The sequence below is a fragment of the Falco peregrinus genome, chromosome 6, assembly GCF_023634155.1.
Source record: "Falco peregrinus isolate bFalPer1 chromosome 6, bFalPer1.pri, whole genome shotgun sequence".
In the NCBI taxonomy this organism is placed as follows: Eukaryota; Metazoa; Chordata; class Aves; order Falconiformes; family Falconidae; genus Falco; species Falco peregrinus.
Genome location: NC_073726.1, coordinates 70,069,220 through 70,088,896, shown reverse-complemented (window position 1 = coordinate 70,088,896; position 19,677 = coordinate 70,069,220). Strand labels below are relative to the sequence as shown.

Sequence of the window (19,677 nt, the reverse complement as noted above, 5' to 3'; positions counted from 1 at the left end):
TTTCATGATGGTATCAAAAATATCAGAGTCTCTTCTTCTTTACTTTTCATAAACATTCATCTTCTGAGTCAGACATAGCATCATTAAAGAAACAGATGGTGGTTACCATTTTCAGCAGCACTAAAATGATTTATGAACATAAATTGCAGACTTGAAAGTACCTAAAGGCATAAAGCACTCTAGGTTCCTTTGTTTTCCATGCTTTTGAAAATTTTATCATATGTTGTCCTCTCCTTCCAGGAAAACGCTCTCTCCTTTGCAACCTAAACATTTGTTGTGATCACAGAAGAAACACTCTTCCATACATGGGCACCGAGATGCACTTCAGGGAAGGCAATATGACTCAAGATTCATAACAACCCAAGAGAGGAATTTCAGACCTTCAGTAAGACAAGGCAGGAGAGTAACACTAATATAATCAGTTCTTTGTGGATGGAAGTCCATTATCCATTTTTCTTTCAAGGTGCAGTCACTAAAGTCCTTGTCTGGCAACAGTCCATAGTCAATGGCTAGTCCAAAACACTATCTCAGAGCTCCTTCACCTGCAACTGAACTGGACTTACTAAAAAAAAAAGCTCAAAATCTGCCCCTGTGAAAACAGTTCATGAGCTCCTTCCGCAGGATTAATACATTTAGCTGTCAGAACAAAGTACCTGAACATCTAACATTCCCTAAGCATATTAACCAGCTTTCCTTTTAATACTTTTGTAGAATTGTTTAGTTGATAAATATAAATAAATATAAATTAAAACCATAAAGTAATAGTTCTTTACATTTGCAAGCCACATCTCATCCCACATGACCAAAAAGTAGACACCTCTGGTGTGAAACAAGTCAGTGTTTTAAAGAGAACAAAACATGGTATATAAAGATGGAAGCAATATTCACCTGAAATCACAGTGGAGAAATCAGGCAGGCAAAATGTGACTGCCCAAGCTGGATTTAAGTGAAGATAATCAGACTTTTACAAAGAAACCCACTATCTATATAAAGAAATTCACAGAAACAATGAGTATGGATGACTTTGAAAAACTGCTATAAGAATTTACCGGTGCAGGTACAATGATGACTCAACTTCCCTCTAACTATGACAGGTGGTGATAAAAAAGCCTCAGTTGTATGGTATTCATCTATCGACAGGTTGGTTGGTTGTGGTTTGGTTTTTTTTTTGTCAGCTGGGAAAGTCAGCTGGAAAAGTAGAACTTCTCAAAGCTGTGGTGCAAGTGAATCCTAAACAGCAAATGCCAGGGTGCCAGGTACAGAATTCAGGTGCATGTCACAGTGCCTTTTGTACTTTGGCAGGAAGAAATTTCCAGATGGCAATAAGTTTCCATCCTGGCCTGGTAAAGCATATAACTACAGTATAGTGTACTCTGGCTATTTCCAAAGTCTGCACAATTGCATAGTGATTGTACCAGCTAGCATCAGCACAAATTGGTTTTGAAAAATAGACCTGCATTCTGCTACAGCAGAGCATTTGGGACTTCTCAGACTGAACAGTTAGGAGGTCAGCTTTTCATCTCTTTTATTGCCCAGTCATATATGTAACAGAGAAGCTGAGAGGCAGAGACGGTGATAGCTTCTCAAGTGTAGAGAAACCATCAGTATCTGGCAAACAGCTGAATCTCTCTCTGTTGCTGGGCTCCCTGTGTTTGGCGCTCTCACATCTCATTTTCTTTAGTAGAAGGCAAGATTATTCCATACATCATAGGACTGAGCTACAGGTGACAGGAATGTATGTTATATATTGATATAACATTAGGTATTTGGAAAATTATCTTTAAAACCCCCTTGGGATAAGAAGACAGTACACTGTGAGCTTACTATTTGCTCTTGAAAAACAACTGCAGGAGAAATGCAGATGAAAGCTGCTTGGCAGAAATTGGGGCGGGGTGTGTGTGGAAACAGACTTACTCAAAACAGTAACAGCAACATATCAACATTTAAAAACCATTAAATTCTTGGCTAAGATTGTATCCTTCCAAATATCTGGAAATACTTCCTCCAAAATGGAAGTATGCTAAAATCCAGGACTGTCCTCAACAGACGAATGCTCCCATATGATATCATTAAAAACCTTGTACCTGTGTTTGAGTGAAACTACTTCCTGGAAACTTATCATTATCAACATTCTGGGAATATGTAGCTATTAATCATGTGTGTATGCATGCACGTGTCCTGTTAATTGCAGCTGAAGACTTTCACTGCAAGTGTAACTTAGGTGGTAGAGCCGATTTTTCCTAATTATGCTATTGAAGTGGAGAAGCTGCAGAGGGTCATGACAAGATCAGGAGTGTTACCATTTGAACACTATTGAGTGCAGAAAACAAGGTCTGCAAAATACGTTTTGTATGGTTGCCTGCAGTGAACAGAAACCAGTTCAGTTGTAGGTTACCTCTCTAGGACAACAGTACATCCCCTAACACAGAGTTCAGCTCCCTGGTCACTGAGTGCACTGCTTCTCCCTGAGTGTGAATTAACCATATGAATCTCAGCAGAAAAGGTGGATCATCTAAATTTACAGTTCTGAACAAGGACTATCAGCCAGTGTAGGTCTGAATTACAATATTCCAGCTACAGTAGCCAAGGTGATTGCAACCTGATGTCAATATAAGCATGTATGGAGCAATTGTTAGGTCAGTTGGAAGCACAGCATTGATGGGAATCTGCAGATTGTCATTTATAGAAATAATTCTGCTTTCTGAGTCAAACTGCCTGACCTTTCACAGCTCACATCTCAACACTCACATCTCACTACTGTCAACAGTGAGAAAGTTGGTACACATCATCTCTCAGAGACCTGAGAGATAAGGATCTTAGTTAGACTCCTCATGATTTGCTACCCTATCTGGCACTGTGTGGACATAATTTTGGCTCATTATGCTTCAGCTTTCCAATCTGCAAAGTGGGATACTACCTTGTCTCACTGGGTATTGTCAAATAAACCACTCGGTGTCATGATGAAAAGAGGGTATTTTAGCATATTTGAGGTCTGATGGACCTTGTGTACTGGGGAAAAGCTTTTCCTTTGCCAAGCATCCTTAATTGCTACCTTGACTATAGGATTTCAATGTCCAGTTGAAGGCTTTTCTCTCAATGGTACAGATAATCTCCTAGAAATAACACCAGGATTTTTAATGCTGTTATTTGCTGATCACAATTACAACCATCAGTTTCAGTAGGGGCCAAGGAATAAAAGTCTATTTATCTCTGTAAACAGACCTTTGGTTCTTCAGAAGACATAGATGAAGTCTTATTGGTAAAGCCACAGAAGATATGCATGCTATAATTGTTTAGAGATTTCCCCGCCCCCCCCCCCCCCAGGGGTAATAGTCTTGCAGATTTTGCAAGTATCTCATTCACTGCACAGGCATCATAGTTCAAAGGTAATGTTCAAGGCATATTATCTATTAACATAATGGTTGAACATCACCAAGCGCATAGTGGAGGTCTTTTAGTCATTTCATGAAAGGAGTAGACACAATTCACTAAATTCTGGTGATTTTACAATTCACACAGCCACACTCTGACACTTTATGCCAAATGTCATTTAAAAATAACCGAAAGTTACAGGAAAAGTTTAATCCATCACAGAAGGGCAGCTGCCACTACAAAGCAGCAAGCTGAAGAGAAAAAAAGATGTCTGTCTTGTTCAGTGCACAATACTGGAGAGCTGCAGCTTGAGGGAAAGTAAGTTAGCTAGGACACCAGAGCTAGTCGTCTATTTCTTGAGTAAATTGCTAATTGATTCCTAATGACTATAGCATGTTATGATAGCCTTTTTTAAATACAAGTCAAGTGGTTCAAGTATTCTTTAATGAAGTGTATAACCTTTCACAGAGTAACATTAATCAAGAGGAGCAGAGTACTCAACAAAATTAAAGGGCAGTAAATTTGGAAATTTTGTGTGGAAATGCTATTTTATGCAGTCTATCTGTGGAATTCACTGCCTCAGGAAATGATCTAGCCGAATGTAATGGTTATGGCCAGTAGCAAAATCTCTAGTTGAAACCAAGTCTTTCTTGTAGCAATATAAAATTTGAGAATGTTGGGAGCAGGAGACAGCAGAAAGAAGATGTAACACTTCATTGCTGCTGGATAGATCTTCCGCTTGAAGATTTCATTTCAAAAACCATCCTTTTCAGGAAAAGCACTTAAGTGCCTTATTAATCTCAAGGATGCATAGAAGTTATTTCCTCAGCTCAGACTGAAGATCAAATAGTAGCCTACCAGCAGGCATGGCTCACGTGATACATACACGTATACACTAATGTGAGATTTAGGTATTTGCCCTTGATCTATTGCAAAGTAAAGAGGTTTGCATTGAAACATAAATTTTTCTTTTCCACTCTCTCTTTCCTTCTCTTCCTATGAATATTTGGGTGAACGTATTTCATTCACACATATTCTCATGGAACTACAAGTTTAAACTTTGATTAAACAACTCCAGAAACTTTTTATATAGGATGAGGCACTGTTTTGCACTGAGAGGGAAAAATGTTCTCCACCAAATTTTTTAATCAGAATTCAGGTAAAAAACCAATTGAAATAAACAGAAGATAGAACTTCACCCTTCACAGCTGCAGCTGCGTTGACAATATTACAGAAAATAATAATAATAAACCTACATTATAGACAGTCAGTAAGTCCTACATCTCAGGCAAGGGCTATGTCGCCTAGAAAGAAAAGTACTACTCTAACTTCTTTGGCTTCCTTTAAATCTTTGAGCTGCTTTCATGATAGTTAAAGCTTTGCTTTGTTTCTGAAACTTCACAGACTGACTGAAAGACTTTGCATTCATACATTCAGGGAACAAAAAAGGTCTCATAAAACCAATGTAACTCTTCAGAAGTAACTAATGGGGTGAATTTCCCAGAAAGCGTCCAGATAAATTTGTCCAGTGAAGAAGTAAAACTAATTTGAAAGATTCATTTTTCTACCTTTCCTTGTACAGGTACATTACATCAGCAGAAATAGCTAAGAAACAAAACATTCCAAATAAGAAAAGGGATATTGTTGGCAGTTCCTAAGAACATCCAACAACTGTAACTGGTGATAGCATGATTTCTGAGGCTGCTCAGCAAACAAGAAAGAAACTATTTGTTCAATGAAACATTCTCTTCTAGTTAACTGCTTAATTGCAGAGCTGATTTGGGCTTAAGAACACCTTGGCTCTGCAGTACTTGCAGGCTTTGCCTTGGAAGGTCTTGCTAGTAGACAGAGCTGACAGAGGACTTGTGATATGAAGGACTGACGCCTTTCTCTCAGCTTCTTCTTACAGATCTAAGACACTTGACAACTGTCTCTTTAGCTGTCATGCTCTTAAATAACTTGGGCTAGGTAACTGGACCAGGACTATTGAGACTGTGACACAAACAAACCAACCTCTAAACGTGCAAACATTTAATACTGTTGGTTAGCTCTGGTAACAAATCCTGCACATCGTATCTTCTCTGATCTCTAAACAGTACACTGCTTATGGCATACTGGTTTTTTTCATGTAATACTTTTGATAAATATATTAATTTTGCGACTTGTCGTAAGCCCTACTGCTCTTAATATTGCTTTTAACAAGGAAACTGTTCATTGTTATTCACAATTTCTATTTTTTTCACAAAATTATAAATGCTTAAAAGAAGCCCCAGAAAGATTTCAACGAGGTGACAAAGAAGCAAAGGTAAAATAAAAAGGGACATAGTACTGAAATTGACTTTCTGTGTATGTTAGGCTTCATAGACACTTCTTCCAACTTGTGGGACAAATCATGGGACTGCTTCTTTAGCACTGAAATCCTACACATCCTGAATCTGCTGATTTGTCTGGAGCCTGAATGGTGTGAGGCTGCTGCATATCATGTCAATGAAGACATAAACCCCACACATTTTTACTTGAGGAATTCCTGGCTGGTCTTCACATGTACCTCAAGTAAGCCTATACACAGCATGCATCCATCTGACTGCACCATTCACAGAAGGAGCAAGAAAAGGATCATGTTTCCTATTACCCATCATAGATCCTTAAAGCTGGATTTAGACTTAGTACGTTGCTATCCTAAGGATGAAGATTCCACCTTGCAGATCCTTCAATCTAAAATCTAATTAGTTGTTTTTGCTTGGCTGGTTATTAATCCAGTACTCATATATGTGCATAATTTAAAGCATATGAATAATTCCACTGAAGTCAACGGTCAATATTGTTGTCACCAGCAGAAATGAACTGATATGCATAAGTGCTTTGCCTGAATGCAATGGGGCACAGGATTGGGAGAAATATATGATAAGGAGCTCATTTTCTGAAATTCTTGGGAAAAATCAGATGCTTAATGTACATAGTCACTAAAAAATGACAAAAAGATTTAAGCATTTCAGTCTAGACATTCAAGTGTATCATGAGAGATATTATAATTTATCTTGTCAACCTGAAATACTCTTTCAGCCTTCCAGAGTCTTTAAGACAGGTGATGAGAAGTGGGAATTTATGGTCTGCAAGCTGACTCAAGGCAAAAGGACAGAGATGAGGGTAAAAAAATACAAAAGTTCAAGCCTTGTGATAAGCAAAAATATAAACCCCAAAATAAACTACTTACTTTTATGGACTTAGGAACGATGTAATACAATTGCTTCTGAATGGCTTAAAATATAAGCAAAGCACTCCAGATGCCTTTTCTTTTATTCTGGGTAGATTTTTTTTCCTAAACATCAACATCCTAATAGTCTTAAAGGGACTCCAAGCCACAGCTGTTCCTTACAACTGTTCTGAAATACTCTGCATTTTGTATCTATCAGATGGATGCGAAGGAGAGACTGGAGAGTTCAACCCAGCTTCAATCTGAACTGATGACACTCAAGGGAAGGAGTAGCACTTGATCAGTTGCTCCTGTTAAAAATTATGGTTTGATAATCACATTTCTTTTATTTTGAAGTACTGAAGGAGAAGGCAAATGTTAAAGGTGGTTGTTCTCTCCAAGCACTTATTTTTAAGGCTATTCTTACTGTATTGCCTCAATTATGGAGTTTTACAAATTCCATATGTGCATTCTATATGTACATATAGACATCTGTAACTTTTTTTTAAAGAGTGTCTTCAGGAGAAAGGCAAGACATCTGGATGAAGAGAAGCACACAGGGTTCATGAGACAGGGCAGAGAATGCTCTAGGCAGGTTATTCTGCTATATGGTCACTATAGGATAAAAGCAAATAACGTAGGCAAGATTTGTCATACGTGGGCAGTGGGAAGAATAATAAGATTCCTATGTGTACCTTGGCTCCCCAGTTATTCTGTATGCTCTGTAGTGATGGAAAGAGCAAATTAAAATTCCACTCTGAGCTAGAAATATTGGCAATTTGTACAGAACTCTCTGCAGGAGCTAAATGGGGCCATTAACTAAGAAAGGACTGCCTCAATGAGGACAACAGAAACATCAAGGGAAGAGATTAATTGGCAACAGAGAACCTTTGAGAAATAATCAAGAAACTGCAGCAATGGAAGATGTGTCCAGAAGAGAGAAGGGGAAGGGGGCAGACAGATCTGAGAAGATGAAGACTGCAGAGATTGCTTCTTCACTCCTGTTAACAAAGACTTATGTTGAATCTCCTGTAGATGTCCACACCCAAGCACACCTGCACTGAACCAGGTGAACCGTAATTCCTGATTTATTTTAGAAAAACTGTGGGTATGGCTATAGTTCATTGTTATGCTGCCTGATCTCCCTGACAAGGGGGTGAAGTTTTCAAAATGGACCAAGCTTCCCACACAGCACTACAGTGAAGATAAGTGAAAGTAGTGCTGGGCTCAACCTTGGTGTCATGGGAACACACACTCCTGCAAAAGATACATCCTGACTGACTTGAACTTCTTGGGGAGACTGTGTAAAGGCAGGAGTCCTGCAGAAGAGCCCTAACAGACTGTTGCAACCTGTGCAAGAACAGGACTACAGCAGAGATGTAGAAGAACTGCCTTATAACCACATCTGCTGCTTGATGGCAAAGTGAGAACCTGTGAAATAGCTGTTTGCTTTTTTTTTTTTTTTTTTTTTTGCATACAGTATGAGGGAAGTGCATTGCTACCAGTAGCATTTGCAAAGCTTACTTCTTTATAACAGCACCAAGTCATGTTTTCATTGCTCATTAAATACTGGCCCCACCTTTTCAGGTATACACACACTTTCGCAGCTGGGAAGGACTGTATAAAGTCTGAGACACATAGAAAAAAACCCAGCTTTCAACCACCTAGCCCCAGAATATTGGTACTGTATGCTGACACTGAATCATTCCACTGTGTTTTTTAGCCCCCAGGATATAACCAACGGACTCCACAACATTTTCATTCTTTAGTAAAGTTCTATATTCATATTTTAGCTGGTTTCGTTTTGGATGCACATTGTCTTTTGCAGTCAGCTGTTCTTTAACAGACTGAGCTGTTATAAGAAATGTAAGGTCCCTGTCTGAGAGTGGGAAGAGAATTAAAACTTGCATTCAAATACCAGCAGGTCAAAATGTCTGTGGCACACACCGATTGAGCTGAATTGTTTTTCTAGTGCAAGCTATTTCTGTTGAAAATGCTTGCTGATCCCATACTTCTACAGCACAGTAGTTTGTGCTTGCTAGACAGGTAGGGGGGCAATATTGACTTGGGTGTGTTTCCCACTCTCTTAATTAAATCTGCAATTTAAAACGACCTTCACACAAGTTTACTGTACAACTGCAACTGATGGCAAAGGCCACTGGCATTTGACTTCACACTTTTCATTTCAAAACAAAGGAAAAAAGTTAGGCTCTCCCTTGACTTAAAGAAAACAGCAGCATTAATTGGGCTTTGTTTTCACAAAGTTGCAATATTTATTAGCACTAGTACTGTTCCAAAGGGACATGGATGACTATGGCAAATCAGCTATCTGAAAAGTGGATTTTGCCGACAAAATCTCAACATATTAAATTTTTGTTAGTGCAAGTACCACTGAGAAATTCCTACAGTTAACTATGCTAGGGGAGGGAAAACAAATAATCAGGAAGCTATTATTTACACCTCCACCCATCCCACCTGTATGCTTTGTGCTTTCTTGTGGGACTTCTTTATTTTTCTGTGAAAACTGGAGAGGATTACATACCTCTGCAGCATGTTTGGCAATACAGGGATTATGAACTCCCACTGAAAACATTAGTTACATAGTGAGAATTCCTTACATCAAAGACAAATTCTGAGCTCCAATAAGCCTCCTGCTTTGCTACCTCACTCTCTTTCTCCAGGTTTAACAGGTAAAAGAGAAAACAATAATTAAATGTATTTCAATTCAGTTTAGAACATGTCACCCAGGAGTAAAATATTGAAATTCATCTATTGCCAAGCGATAAAGCAACTCACATTCTAGAGTGTGCTGGAACTGTTGCACTTTGAGGATGTAAATAATTCCCTCTAAACTATTCCCTCAAAAGTTTGTTGTTTTTTTCCCCCCCAGTGGTGTTTCAGGTCACTGTCTGTCTGCACTGAGGCTGACTGTATCATACAGACCAGCTGTGAAAGAACAGGCCATACACTGACCCAGGCAGAGCTTTTAAAGGCACTAGGCCCAGACTGAAAAGGCACTAGGCCCAGACTGAGCAGGTCTTCAGGACTTTCCACAAACACAGCCTGGAGTCTAGTAGGCTAAGCCCTTGCTCTTGATCCATTCTGCTTGTTGACACAGATGGTTGACAGACCACCTTCCCTACCTCTTCCCTGCTCTACAGCTAACATCACTAGTGACATTACTTTTGCCTTCCTATTACACTGCTTTCCTTGGTTCCTGAACAGTAGATCTACTTGGATTCATGTAATTGATCCATCTGCAGTGTTCTGCCAAAGTCAGGTCCCTATACAGGTAACAGCACCCATTTAAGGTCTCCGTTCCCTCATGTGGTTGATGACATGAGTGGGTTAGCTTGTTGGGTGAACTTGCAATTTGCAGAAATGCCATGTAGTGACCTCCAAAAATTATTTGGATTTGTGCGACTTAATCAGGATTTGAATTCAGGTCTCCAGAGGCAAAAGTCACAGAGCTTTACGTGAGTTGCCTTGTTCCCATGTAAGTGTGTATAGCCTTTTTTCCCCTTTAAAAGGAAAAGGTTGATCTTTGAAAAAGTCATCCAAAAGCCCAAAGGCTATTTAGCCACAGGGCTGATAGTTCTTTCATTATAGCTACTGCAGCAGTTCCATCTCTTACTGCTGCTCAGTTTTTTAAAAACCTTTTCAACTTTTAAAAGCTTTGGAAATCCACTCCAAAAGAATAAAGTGCTGATTTCAAGCAAGAAAATATCCCCTAGGATGGTAGGTTTCCAAATCCAAAGATTTCATTTCATCTTAGAATTCTGGGCTATCCCTTCCTGTCTCTGTTTACTTTGTATTTATATTTGCATGGCTGATTATCCAGAAAGGATTTTCTGCCTATTTTACTGTATTGCTATTTTATAACTGCTTCTATTTATCTCAGTGCAGACTGATAGCAAATTCTACCATGAGTATTTCAGAGCAGCACTGATTACTGCATGCACAAAAATACACATGTGCATACTGTTCATTGATTTACATAGTCAATTAAGTCCTTAAAAATAAAGATAATGAAAAACGGTACAGTAAACTGTAGATAATCACTACCTTCTTTAATAACTGAAGGCTTGACTATCAATTCTTTTTTTGCACTTGATCAGTATATCCCAGTTTCCTTTGTAGCCAGCTCCTAATCTATAATATTCCTAGAAATCCATTCTACATTTTAGATGATGAATCCAGCTTTCAGTTGTGAAATCACCCCTGAAATTGTAAAATAAAATGTACAACATCTAGAAATCATGGCAAACAGCTAATAAACATTCATCTGATAGGCACACTAGCCACTTGCAGATAATGTATAAGCACTAGATGTTCACTGGAGAGACTACTATCAAAGAGCTTGAATGCGATGCAACTGCATTATCAACAGTTCTCTTTTTCTTGTGAGTTTTATCAGCAACACCAAGTAGGCAAGATCAGCACAACGTCCAGGACTGATTTCTTCTAGATATGCTTTCTTTAAAACTCCACAATGTGGATGTTCTGTGGTAAATACTTGTCTTGAGTCCTAAACCCTTCATTTTCTACTTCTGGTCACTTTGTATCTTTAGGGACATGTGCTCAATATTGGTTTTAGGCCTCCAATTTGGGTCCAGATCAGATGACTGGAGTTAGAAGGAGACAGTTCTAGAGGAGGCCACGGGCATAGCTAAACTTGCCAGACTTATAATGGTATGATCACCCATCATACTGAGCCCTCAAGTCCTGTTCAGGCAGAAAATCCACTGAAATCAATGAACAAAGCCAGTATTAGTAGACCAATTCTGTTTGCAGGCAGGAAAACTTATTATTTACAGGAAGATTGGCGAGGTTTTAGTTGTATTGCCCTTTGTCTTGAAAATAAGATGATGAAACAAAATAAACAGGAGTTTTATAGTCAGTTCTAGAGCCATCACTTGTGTTCTGACCTTGGGCATATTTCCCTGTCTTTTTCTTTCCCAGGGTCTAGATAATGAACCAAAGTCTGTTATTTGTGAACTTGCTAGTGGATGTGGGTCCAAACTTAACAACTCTGAAGATGATTGTTTCAGAAGCCAATATTCATCAGTTTTTGAAAAACTAGTAGTAGGGCTCAAGCAGTGCACCCACAAACATAGGCACTCAAAATCCTAAGTCATATATAAGTGTCCCAGTATTTTAGCTCTTAATTTTATAGCTTTGGGATAAAAGATTAAAGATAAGAAAGGTCTCTGTGGTGATTAGACAGCAGCAATTAGGAAACAGTCTAAGGAAGAACAAAAGAAGAAAGAACAGAGAAAGGGCAACAGAAAGACAGGGATATTAAAGAGGTCCTTCCCAAGCAGGAGCACTGGGCAGAGGGTCTCCATTAACATCTCCCCATAACCAACCCAAAGAAGCTTATTTTTAATGGAAAGTCTCTTTCCATATAGAAGAGGAGGACTGAGAGGTCCAAAGTTGAGGTCTGAAGGGCTCATGAAAGCTTAATTCCACGCAGCAAGTGCCTGTTTTGCATTGGACAAACGTTCAGCAGCAGTTTTTTTATGGCAGGTGGCAACCAGCAAGTCACTGCTGTCAGTCACTTTCAAGGCAGCAGTACAGGCAACCAGGACAGTTACACATGCAGTTGTTCATGAGAAAAACAGGTTTAGGTCAGCATTTATGCAAATTAAGTGTGGTCACTGCTTTTTTCAGTGCATTAATGCTGTGGCCCTTCAGTGCTCTGAACTATTGGTCCTCTCCCCCTAGCCAACACTGTTACGGCAGATGGAGTTGAAATAACCTCTGCAATCACACACATGGCTTGCTCATACTTGCGTGCTTATTCTTTGTAAATTTTTCACATCCATGCAAAACCCTGCCAAAAAGATGATTAAAAAACCTCAACCCCACAACAATAAAAGCCCAGCATTTTCTTGGAGGGGTGGGGGTGGATGGAGAATAAATACCATGGAAACATGTAGACAGATATATTCTTAGAATCAGATCATTCTCTTGTGTGGAAAGCCTTACTAATTCAAGCTTAAGTGCTGCAAGAATAAAGGGTTAGAAGGAAAAACACAGCTGGTGAAAATTGGGGGTTGCAGCTCTGCGTTTAATGTCTTCCACTTTGTGGCAATATCTGTATTCCTCACATCATCTTCCTCACTGGCTGCACAGGCTGCAGGGGGATGAGAAAAGCTACAAGATATGTCAATGCTGTCAACAAAGTAAATTATATCTGTTGTTCAGTTTGTTCCATTTTGATTTCATGATGGGAATTGTAAAGGTGACTGTAAGCTCAATTTTCAAGTTTTTTAGTGACTTGGAAGTATGATCTCACAGATTCAGAGATGGAGGGACCTTCTAGGACAGCCTGTTTAAGCCACTACATCTACATATGCTACTCTGTCTTTGGGGATGTGATGCTTCTGAATATTTTCACTGATTCAATCTCACTACGTTGTGGCTCTCACTACATTGTGGTGGCTCTACTGCACTGTTTTAGACTACTAAAATGTTTTCTTGCCTAGGGATTGGGCAATACCAAGGATCGTTCAGTTAAATTTGAGAGAGTCAACTTCTGTGCCAATTTAGGCATCTCTTCCAGGGACAGGTTACTGCCCTGGATCTCATCCAGACCTGGCTTTTGTCCATCTGTAATAATAGCACACTCTTTAGTTTACAGTTAGGACCTTGAGGTAAACTGTCCCTGGAGGTACTGCATGTTATTTTCAGAGACTTAACCAATATTCTGACGTGTTGTCCAAATGACATGGGACAAAGCCAATACTTCAAAAACAATGGCAGGCTCAAGGCTGCTCATTATTAAAAATCATCAAGCAGATCAAGTAGAATTACTTAATCCTAGAATTCAAGCTGTAATGAGCAAGCTGTATGCAGAACATCTCAGGATCAGGTTCTCCACTGCCCAGCAGCATGAATAGCCCAATGCAACAACGTATGGTTGCATTTTGCACTTGCTCTGCATTCTGTTTTCATTTATATATATGATTTCTTAGACGCAGGGGAGTGGAGAGACCAGGCAAATAAAACTGAGGCTGCAGTGGGCAGTTTTGCATGCAGTGTCACAGGGCTCCAGCTGCTGAAAGCACATTCCACACAAAGATGAAAGCCTTTCTAGAGACAGGGCTCTGTCCGACTTCCATTTAACTCAGAAGCGAAGCTTCCCCTGAAGGACAGTAACAAACTGATTAAAGATAATCAAAGAGAAGCTCCATTAGGGAAGTTTGAAAGTACTGAATTGGCTTAGATTAGAAAAAGATTAAGGGAATACTACAATTTCTTAAACAGGATGTTACAAACTGCATAGGGATTAATTTTCTTCCTAAGTCAACAAAACAGTAAGAAATAATGGACTGCAGCAGAGACAGATTACAAAATACCAAATGAGCCAATTTGTAACATTTGGATTTGCATCTGCTGCTGGAAGTTTCCAAGACTGAGGGGTCTTCAGAAATGGGCCTTGGTGCCTGCACAATGGAGCAAGCTGCTAATGCTGGCTGACCATACATTAAAGAGAGTTTTGAGAATAGTAAGCTGGATCTTTCTACAATGCATAGGAAAAAATATGATGTGACGTATCATAAAAGGTGCTTGTCTACTCAAATGATTCTATAAACTGACTGTGTATGAGACAAAGCCACCTGGCAGCTACACTGGGATGAAGTAAACCTCGTAAGACCGAGGCAGTGTAGGAGACGTGCTTCTATAAACACTTAACGCTCCCTCCACAAAGATCAATTCTTCAGTGAAGAGTCAGCAAGGCTGTTTTGCACAGATTTTCATCCTGTCCAATATAGTTATTTCACACTAAAAATTTGGCTCCTTATAAGTAATTATCTTACTTGCCATTGTAGCAGTGTCAAACTGTTTTCCCTAACATTTTTCTTTCACATTTCAAAAGAAGCCAATCTACTCACAAGTTTTATAAGCTGAGTGAGAGAGGAGATTGAAAAGTGTATTGATCCTATTGATGTCAAGTCCTTCTAGGGAATAAAAGTTTACTGCTTTCCTGTCTCTGATTATCTCTTTGTGGGGATGTGGATCACAAGCTGGGAAATAGTACTCCATGAGAGAGAAGACAGGCTTCACTACAGAGTTAAGAAGCTGGAGAAGGCACGAAGGGAAGCATAAAGAAGGAAACAGGAAACTGAAGGTAAAATTGGAAGAGCTATTAAGTGGGTTAGGAGTCCAGGGTTTGTGGAAGGTCATACAGCTTTCTAACTTCTAAACATGCAGGTTTAACCTTGCGAAGTGTGGCACAAGACAGACATAGGTTTCATGAAATTCCTAGTATATTTTTCAGGGCAACATGCTGAAATGTGCTAAGCTCTCTCCATTCCCACTGAGAGGAATGCAGAGACTGAGGTACCTTTCAAAAGCTGTTTTTCAGAAAATAGGAAGATATAATTGAAAAGCACTTATAGAAAAGTTCAAACCAAGGGAATTGCTCCATTGTCCATACATTTCCAGCCAAGTAATTCAGCCCAGAGCTTTATCTGTTGTTCTGCTGAGTTTTAGGTCAGGCTCCTGTTTTCACATTTAAGGAGGGAGCAAACAAAACTCCCTACATCCACATGTATGTCCTTGGAAGACTCTATCACAACAGACACCAAGGCCCTTGATTAGGCATCTGTAAGCTCTCATGTTGTACCCATGAATGCATGTGGAAAATCTCAACAGCATGATCAAGATTTAACAAAATAGAAGGTGAGATTTTGACATTTTGAAATTAACTGGAATTTTACCATTGACCCCAGCAGGACCCCAGACTCAAAGCTAGTATTTACCCTGTGTTGTAGAGGGGCTAAGAACCTAACAGTCCGCTTGAAATTTGAATGGCCAGTACTTTTAATATTAACCCAGTAGCTTACATCATTAAGTTTAAGGAAAGACCTCTGAAAATCATCACCTAAAATTTTCAGCTACAAAATTGACTGATTTGCAGGCAACATTTCCTTACACTGTTCTTTAATCTGTACTTTGCTTTCAGTGTAAAATGGACAACTAAGTATCTCAAGATGTAGTTGGAGAGAGGGGATCTTTAAGTCTGGATTTCTAAATTAATAAGCTGTGCAGATTTATTTCCTAATAAAGTAAATTTTAATTTCCATGACCTCACTGTGGATTTAGGAGATTTTTCAAAGTGTTGTCTACTTGAGAAGAAAATGGCCTCCTATTTCTGCACTCCTGTGGAGATGCAGCCCCCAACGGGTTGTCTACAAGCACTCTTCCTTGGCTGAAAAGGCAAAGGCCAGGGAGTAGAGTTATAACTGAGTCAGACTTCACTAAAGAAACAATGAAGGGGCTCACACTAAGTTTAAAATAGATATTTATATCCTACCCCACTTACTAAATTCTTCCTTCACTCTCAGAAATTGAAATGTTGCATCTTTTCTATTCTTTACTATCCAGAAGTACTCTTCCTTTTGATCTGGCTAGCTTAAGCTAGAATGCTCTTTTCATGGACTGGAAAGGTTACTGCACAAACCAGAATAGATACGGTTTGAAATAGCCACAATTACAGTGGGAATGTTTACAGACTGCTTCTAAATATAAGTATTAAAGCCACAATGCTTCTCATAGGTGTGCCCTGTAGTAATTGCCCAGTCAACATCTGCCCCCAGAGTAGCACAGACCCCTCTGCAGAAGGAAATATGCATCGCATCTCAGATACCTTCTTTGCCATATGGCAAACGCTGATCAGAGCTGACTTCTATCCACTTTGTCAATATAACACAAAGAGGCAAAAAGACATGAGACAATAGTGCTCTTAGGATTGTTTACAGCAGTTTAACAATGTCTGCCAGCTCAGGTGTTCAGGTATTTACTAAAACTTTGTATTTCATGGCCTTTAAACGCAAGTGATATGTCTTTTTCTGTACAAACTGTAATTCCACCTCCTTAATTACTGAAATCTTATCTGCAGTGCTAACTCTTAACTTTTATAGTCTTGTCTAGGAATAACTGGGAACTGCTGATAACAAATAAGCCTTTTGTTTCCAAAGCAAGCATTCTATCAAAGCCATACTATAAAAGGCTAAATATATGGATGCCCCTAACAATAATGACCATAAATGTATATTAATTGCAGGTCTCAGTTCATCACACTGTCTCTAAAGAAAAAGCTCAGAAAATCGGTGAAAAAAGCTGACAATACCAAACAAAAACCAACAGTTAAAATCCAGGTTGTTGCAGGAACACCATAAAATAATCAGAACATCTGCAGCAGTCATGATAGAAAATCATTTAGCAGTGAGTATATGCTTTTGGCTCCTGTTATTAGGTAACTGATAGCTGAGTTCTGCATGATTCACATACAGTCACTTAAATGACGCATGGACCCAAAAGGGTGGGGATTGGCACGGTCTTTCATAACACGTGCCTTTGGAGGAAATGATGGTAACTTGTGGACAGGTTTCACAATATTAAATGGTATACTCTGCCAATATTTTCGTGTTTATTTCTGATATCTTTTACACTCTCCTATTTCCCCTGAACTACCTATTAATCCTCTCAATCACAAAAAGACTGGAGGAATGTGAGCTAAATGTGATAAAAAACAAGTATGATATATATAGTCACAGCTGAGCTGTGACGTGGTTTTGCCCAGTTCCTTTTCTGACTCTGCTTCTGTTCTTCCTCATTATTTTTTTAATCTATACCCTCTTTTCAAATAAAGGCAATTTTTGTGCTCTGAGACCCAGACTCTTCTTGTGGCTTAATCTCTACTCTTTATCTTAGGCATTAGAAGGAAGCTAGAGTCACAATTCTAATCTAAATTTACAAGGATAAAGAGACAACTGCTTGCTGTTCCACACAGAGAATATCTATTGCAGATAAGCTAAATCTTCAAAGGGAAATCTTGTAAACTCTAACTCACTGGTGGGTAGAAGGCAGCTTCTGGCTCATGTTTAAGAGAGAAGCTGATGTTGATTAACAGTGCAAGCTGCCTCAGTCCAGATTATCCTTTTGTGTGCTTTAGGTCCTCTTGAGTTAAATTCCATCATGCATTGTAGCACATCTTACCACCTTGGAGAACCAGGTGTCATAATATGCCAGTCTTCAAAGTTAGTCACAGTCCAGGTTAGCCTTCACAGGCAAGACTGATCGGTGTGTGAATTAAATTCCTGAACCATAAGGTATTGCTGCAAAAGTTGATGGCAAGAGCGGAATCCAGAAAGACGTTTATATCTGGTTTACAGGTGAAGGCTAAGCAGGATTTTAACTCCAACAGTATAATTGTATTGCTGCTGAATTTCCCAACATTAGGAATTACAAAGTAGCAACTAAAGCTACTGAAACTTCCAGAATTAGGGCAAAGGACAAGATGAGACTGTATTTAGATTAAAGATAATATAATGTTTTGACTAAATGTGTAACCATGATCGATATCAATACCAGAGTTAGAAGACTTTATTGTAATACTATTATGATAAAAGTCCTAATCAGGGGCAGTACCATCATGAAAAGGGATTTGTGAGGCCTTTCTTGTAAAACCTACGAGCTGATCAGCGCAGTGCCTTTGTAACACTAATGCCATGGGTAGAGCACGCAGTTATCTGTCACAAATACTTTTACATCAGTAATCTGGAGATGTACGAGATATTCCACTCCTGCAGAGAGAGTCTTTACATGACATTCTGCTCAACAAAGGTACATTGCAAATCTTCAAACCAATAAGCCACGTGCCATCTATCAACATTAAAATATCAACAGAAAGTCAAAATTTACATTTGATTTAACTTTGCCAGATAAATCCTCCCATTTTCCCCACTAATATTATTAATTAACTAAATCTCCATGCTAGCAACCATGCCTTCACTATATAGAACAAGAAAGAAAGCAAAAGCCCTGAAGTTTCAACATAGCTGTAGTAGATAAGCAGGCCTTTCAGGTTATCATTTTCGGATACGTACCCAGTACAGTACATCTGTCCAGCCCTCCATTGTGATGCACTGAAACACCGTCAGCATGGCAAAAGCAAAGTTGTCAAAGTTCGTAATGCCGTGCTTAGGTCCCTCCCAGCCTGCTTTGCACTCTGTGCCATTCTGACACTGCCGCCCATGCGCAGACTGGGGGGCACAGGGAGATGGATCATCTTCTGCAGGTGTATCTTAAAGGAGAGGAGGGAGAAAAAGGAGATGAAGAGAACTAATTGCTGTTTGACACACTATGATAAGTGAGTGAAGTATATCTGATTTTAACAGATTCATTTTGTAGTTGATTTGACAGATTTTTCTAGGAATACACAAGCAACTACATTCATTTTAATGGGCAGAGGGATGTTTTGCTATGCTTCACTTTCTTTTTGTAAAACTAATGGCCAAGCTGTCAAATTTTACAGTCAAAACTGAGATGGACTTTTTTTTAAAGCATATCCTCATATAAGGAAGAAATCATGCCTTTCAACTTGAGAGGGAATATTCAATCAAGTGCGTTACATTTCTTTAGGCTGCATGTTATGACCAGTGTTTTCATACTTCAGTCACTGGCATTTGGGTTAGTCTTGGAAGGGAACTCCAGCACGCACTGGCGCTGCGCTGAAGGAGGCTGAACTCCTGTGGCAGACAGGCTTCAGTGCTCTGGAGATAGGTTGATATGGTGGTGGGCCACTGCTAAATTACAGCAGAGAGTGTCTGGGGCTCTGCTCTTTCAGAGTCTAGAAGCTGTGTGGCAGTTTATCATTAGTACAGCGGCACTCAGAAGCTCTATAAGACCACTGCTCGATTATCCACCCCTTACTCTGTACAGGTGTTTCTAAAGGTCTGAGAACCCATACACCAAGCCTGCCTAAATGCTTTGATATATGAAAAATGCCATAAAAGACATTTTTATATGCATAAAACCTCTTGCAATAGGATTTTTTTAAATACACATATTTCAGAGCTTGGTGCTACATTTATAACAGATACAGGTATGTATGTGTGTGGGAGCAGGTAATTATGTTTGTTTCTCATCTTACATGGCAAAAAAATGCAGTTTTCCAAGAGTTATGATCACATTTTCGTTATTAAAAAGCATGCCAGAAACAGCAATATTAGAATTAGAGGTTGTAATGTAAATAATTCCAGACAGTAAGGGGAAAGATACACTTCAAAGGTATAAACCAGACTGACAATTCATTATAG

The 19,677-nt window shown here is 39.2% G+C and overlaps 1 protein-coding gene across 1 annotated transcript in view; it reads right to left on the bottom strand.

Annotated features, from left to right (window-relative positions):
- Positions 1-19,677, bottom strand: part of CACNA1C (calcium voltage-gated channel subunit alpha1 C) — a 493,845-nt gene that overhangs the window by 155,047 nt on the left and 319,121 nt on the right. The window contains exon 7 of the mRNA XM_055807493.1: positions 18,466-18,662. Within this exon, the coding sequence (XP_055663468.1) occupies positions 18,466-18,662 (197 nt within the window). The remainder of the gene's footprint in view (positions 1-18,465; positions 18,663-19,677) is intronic.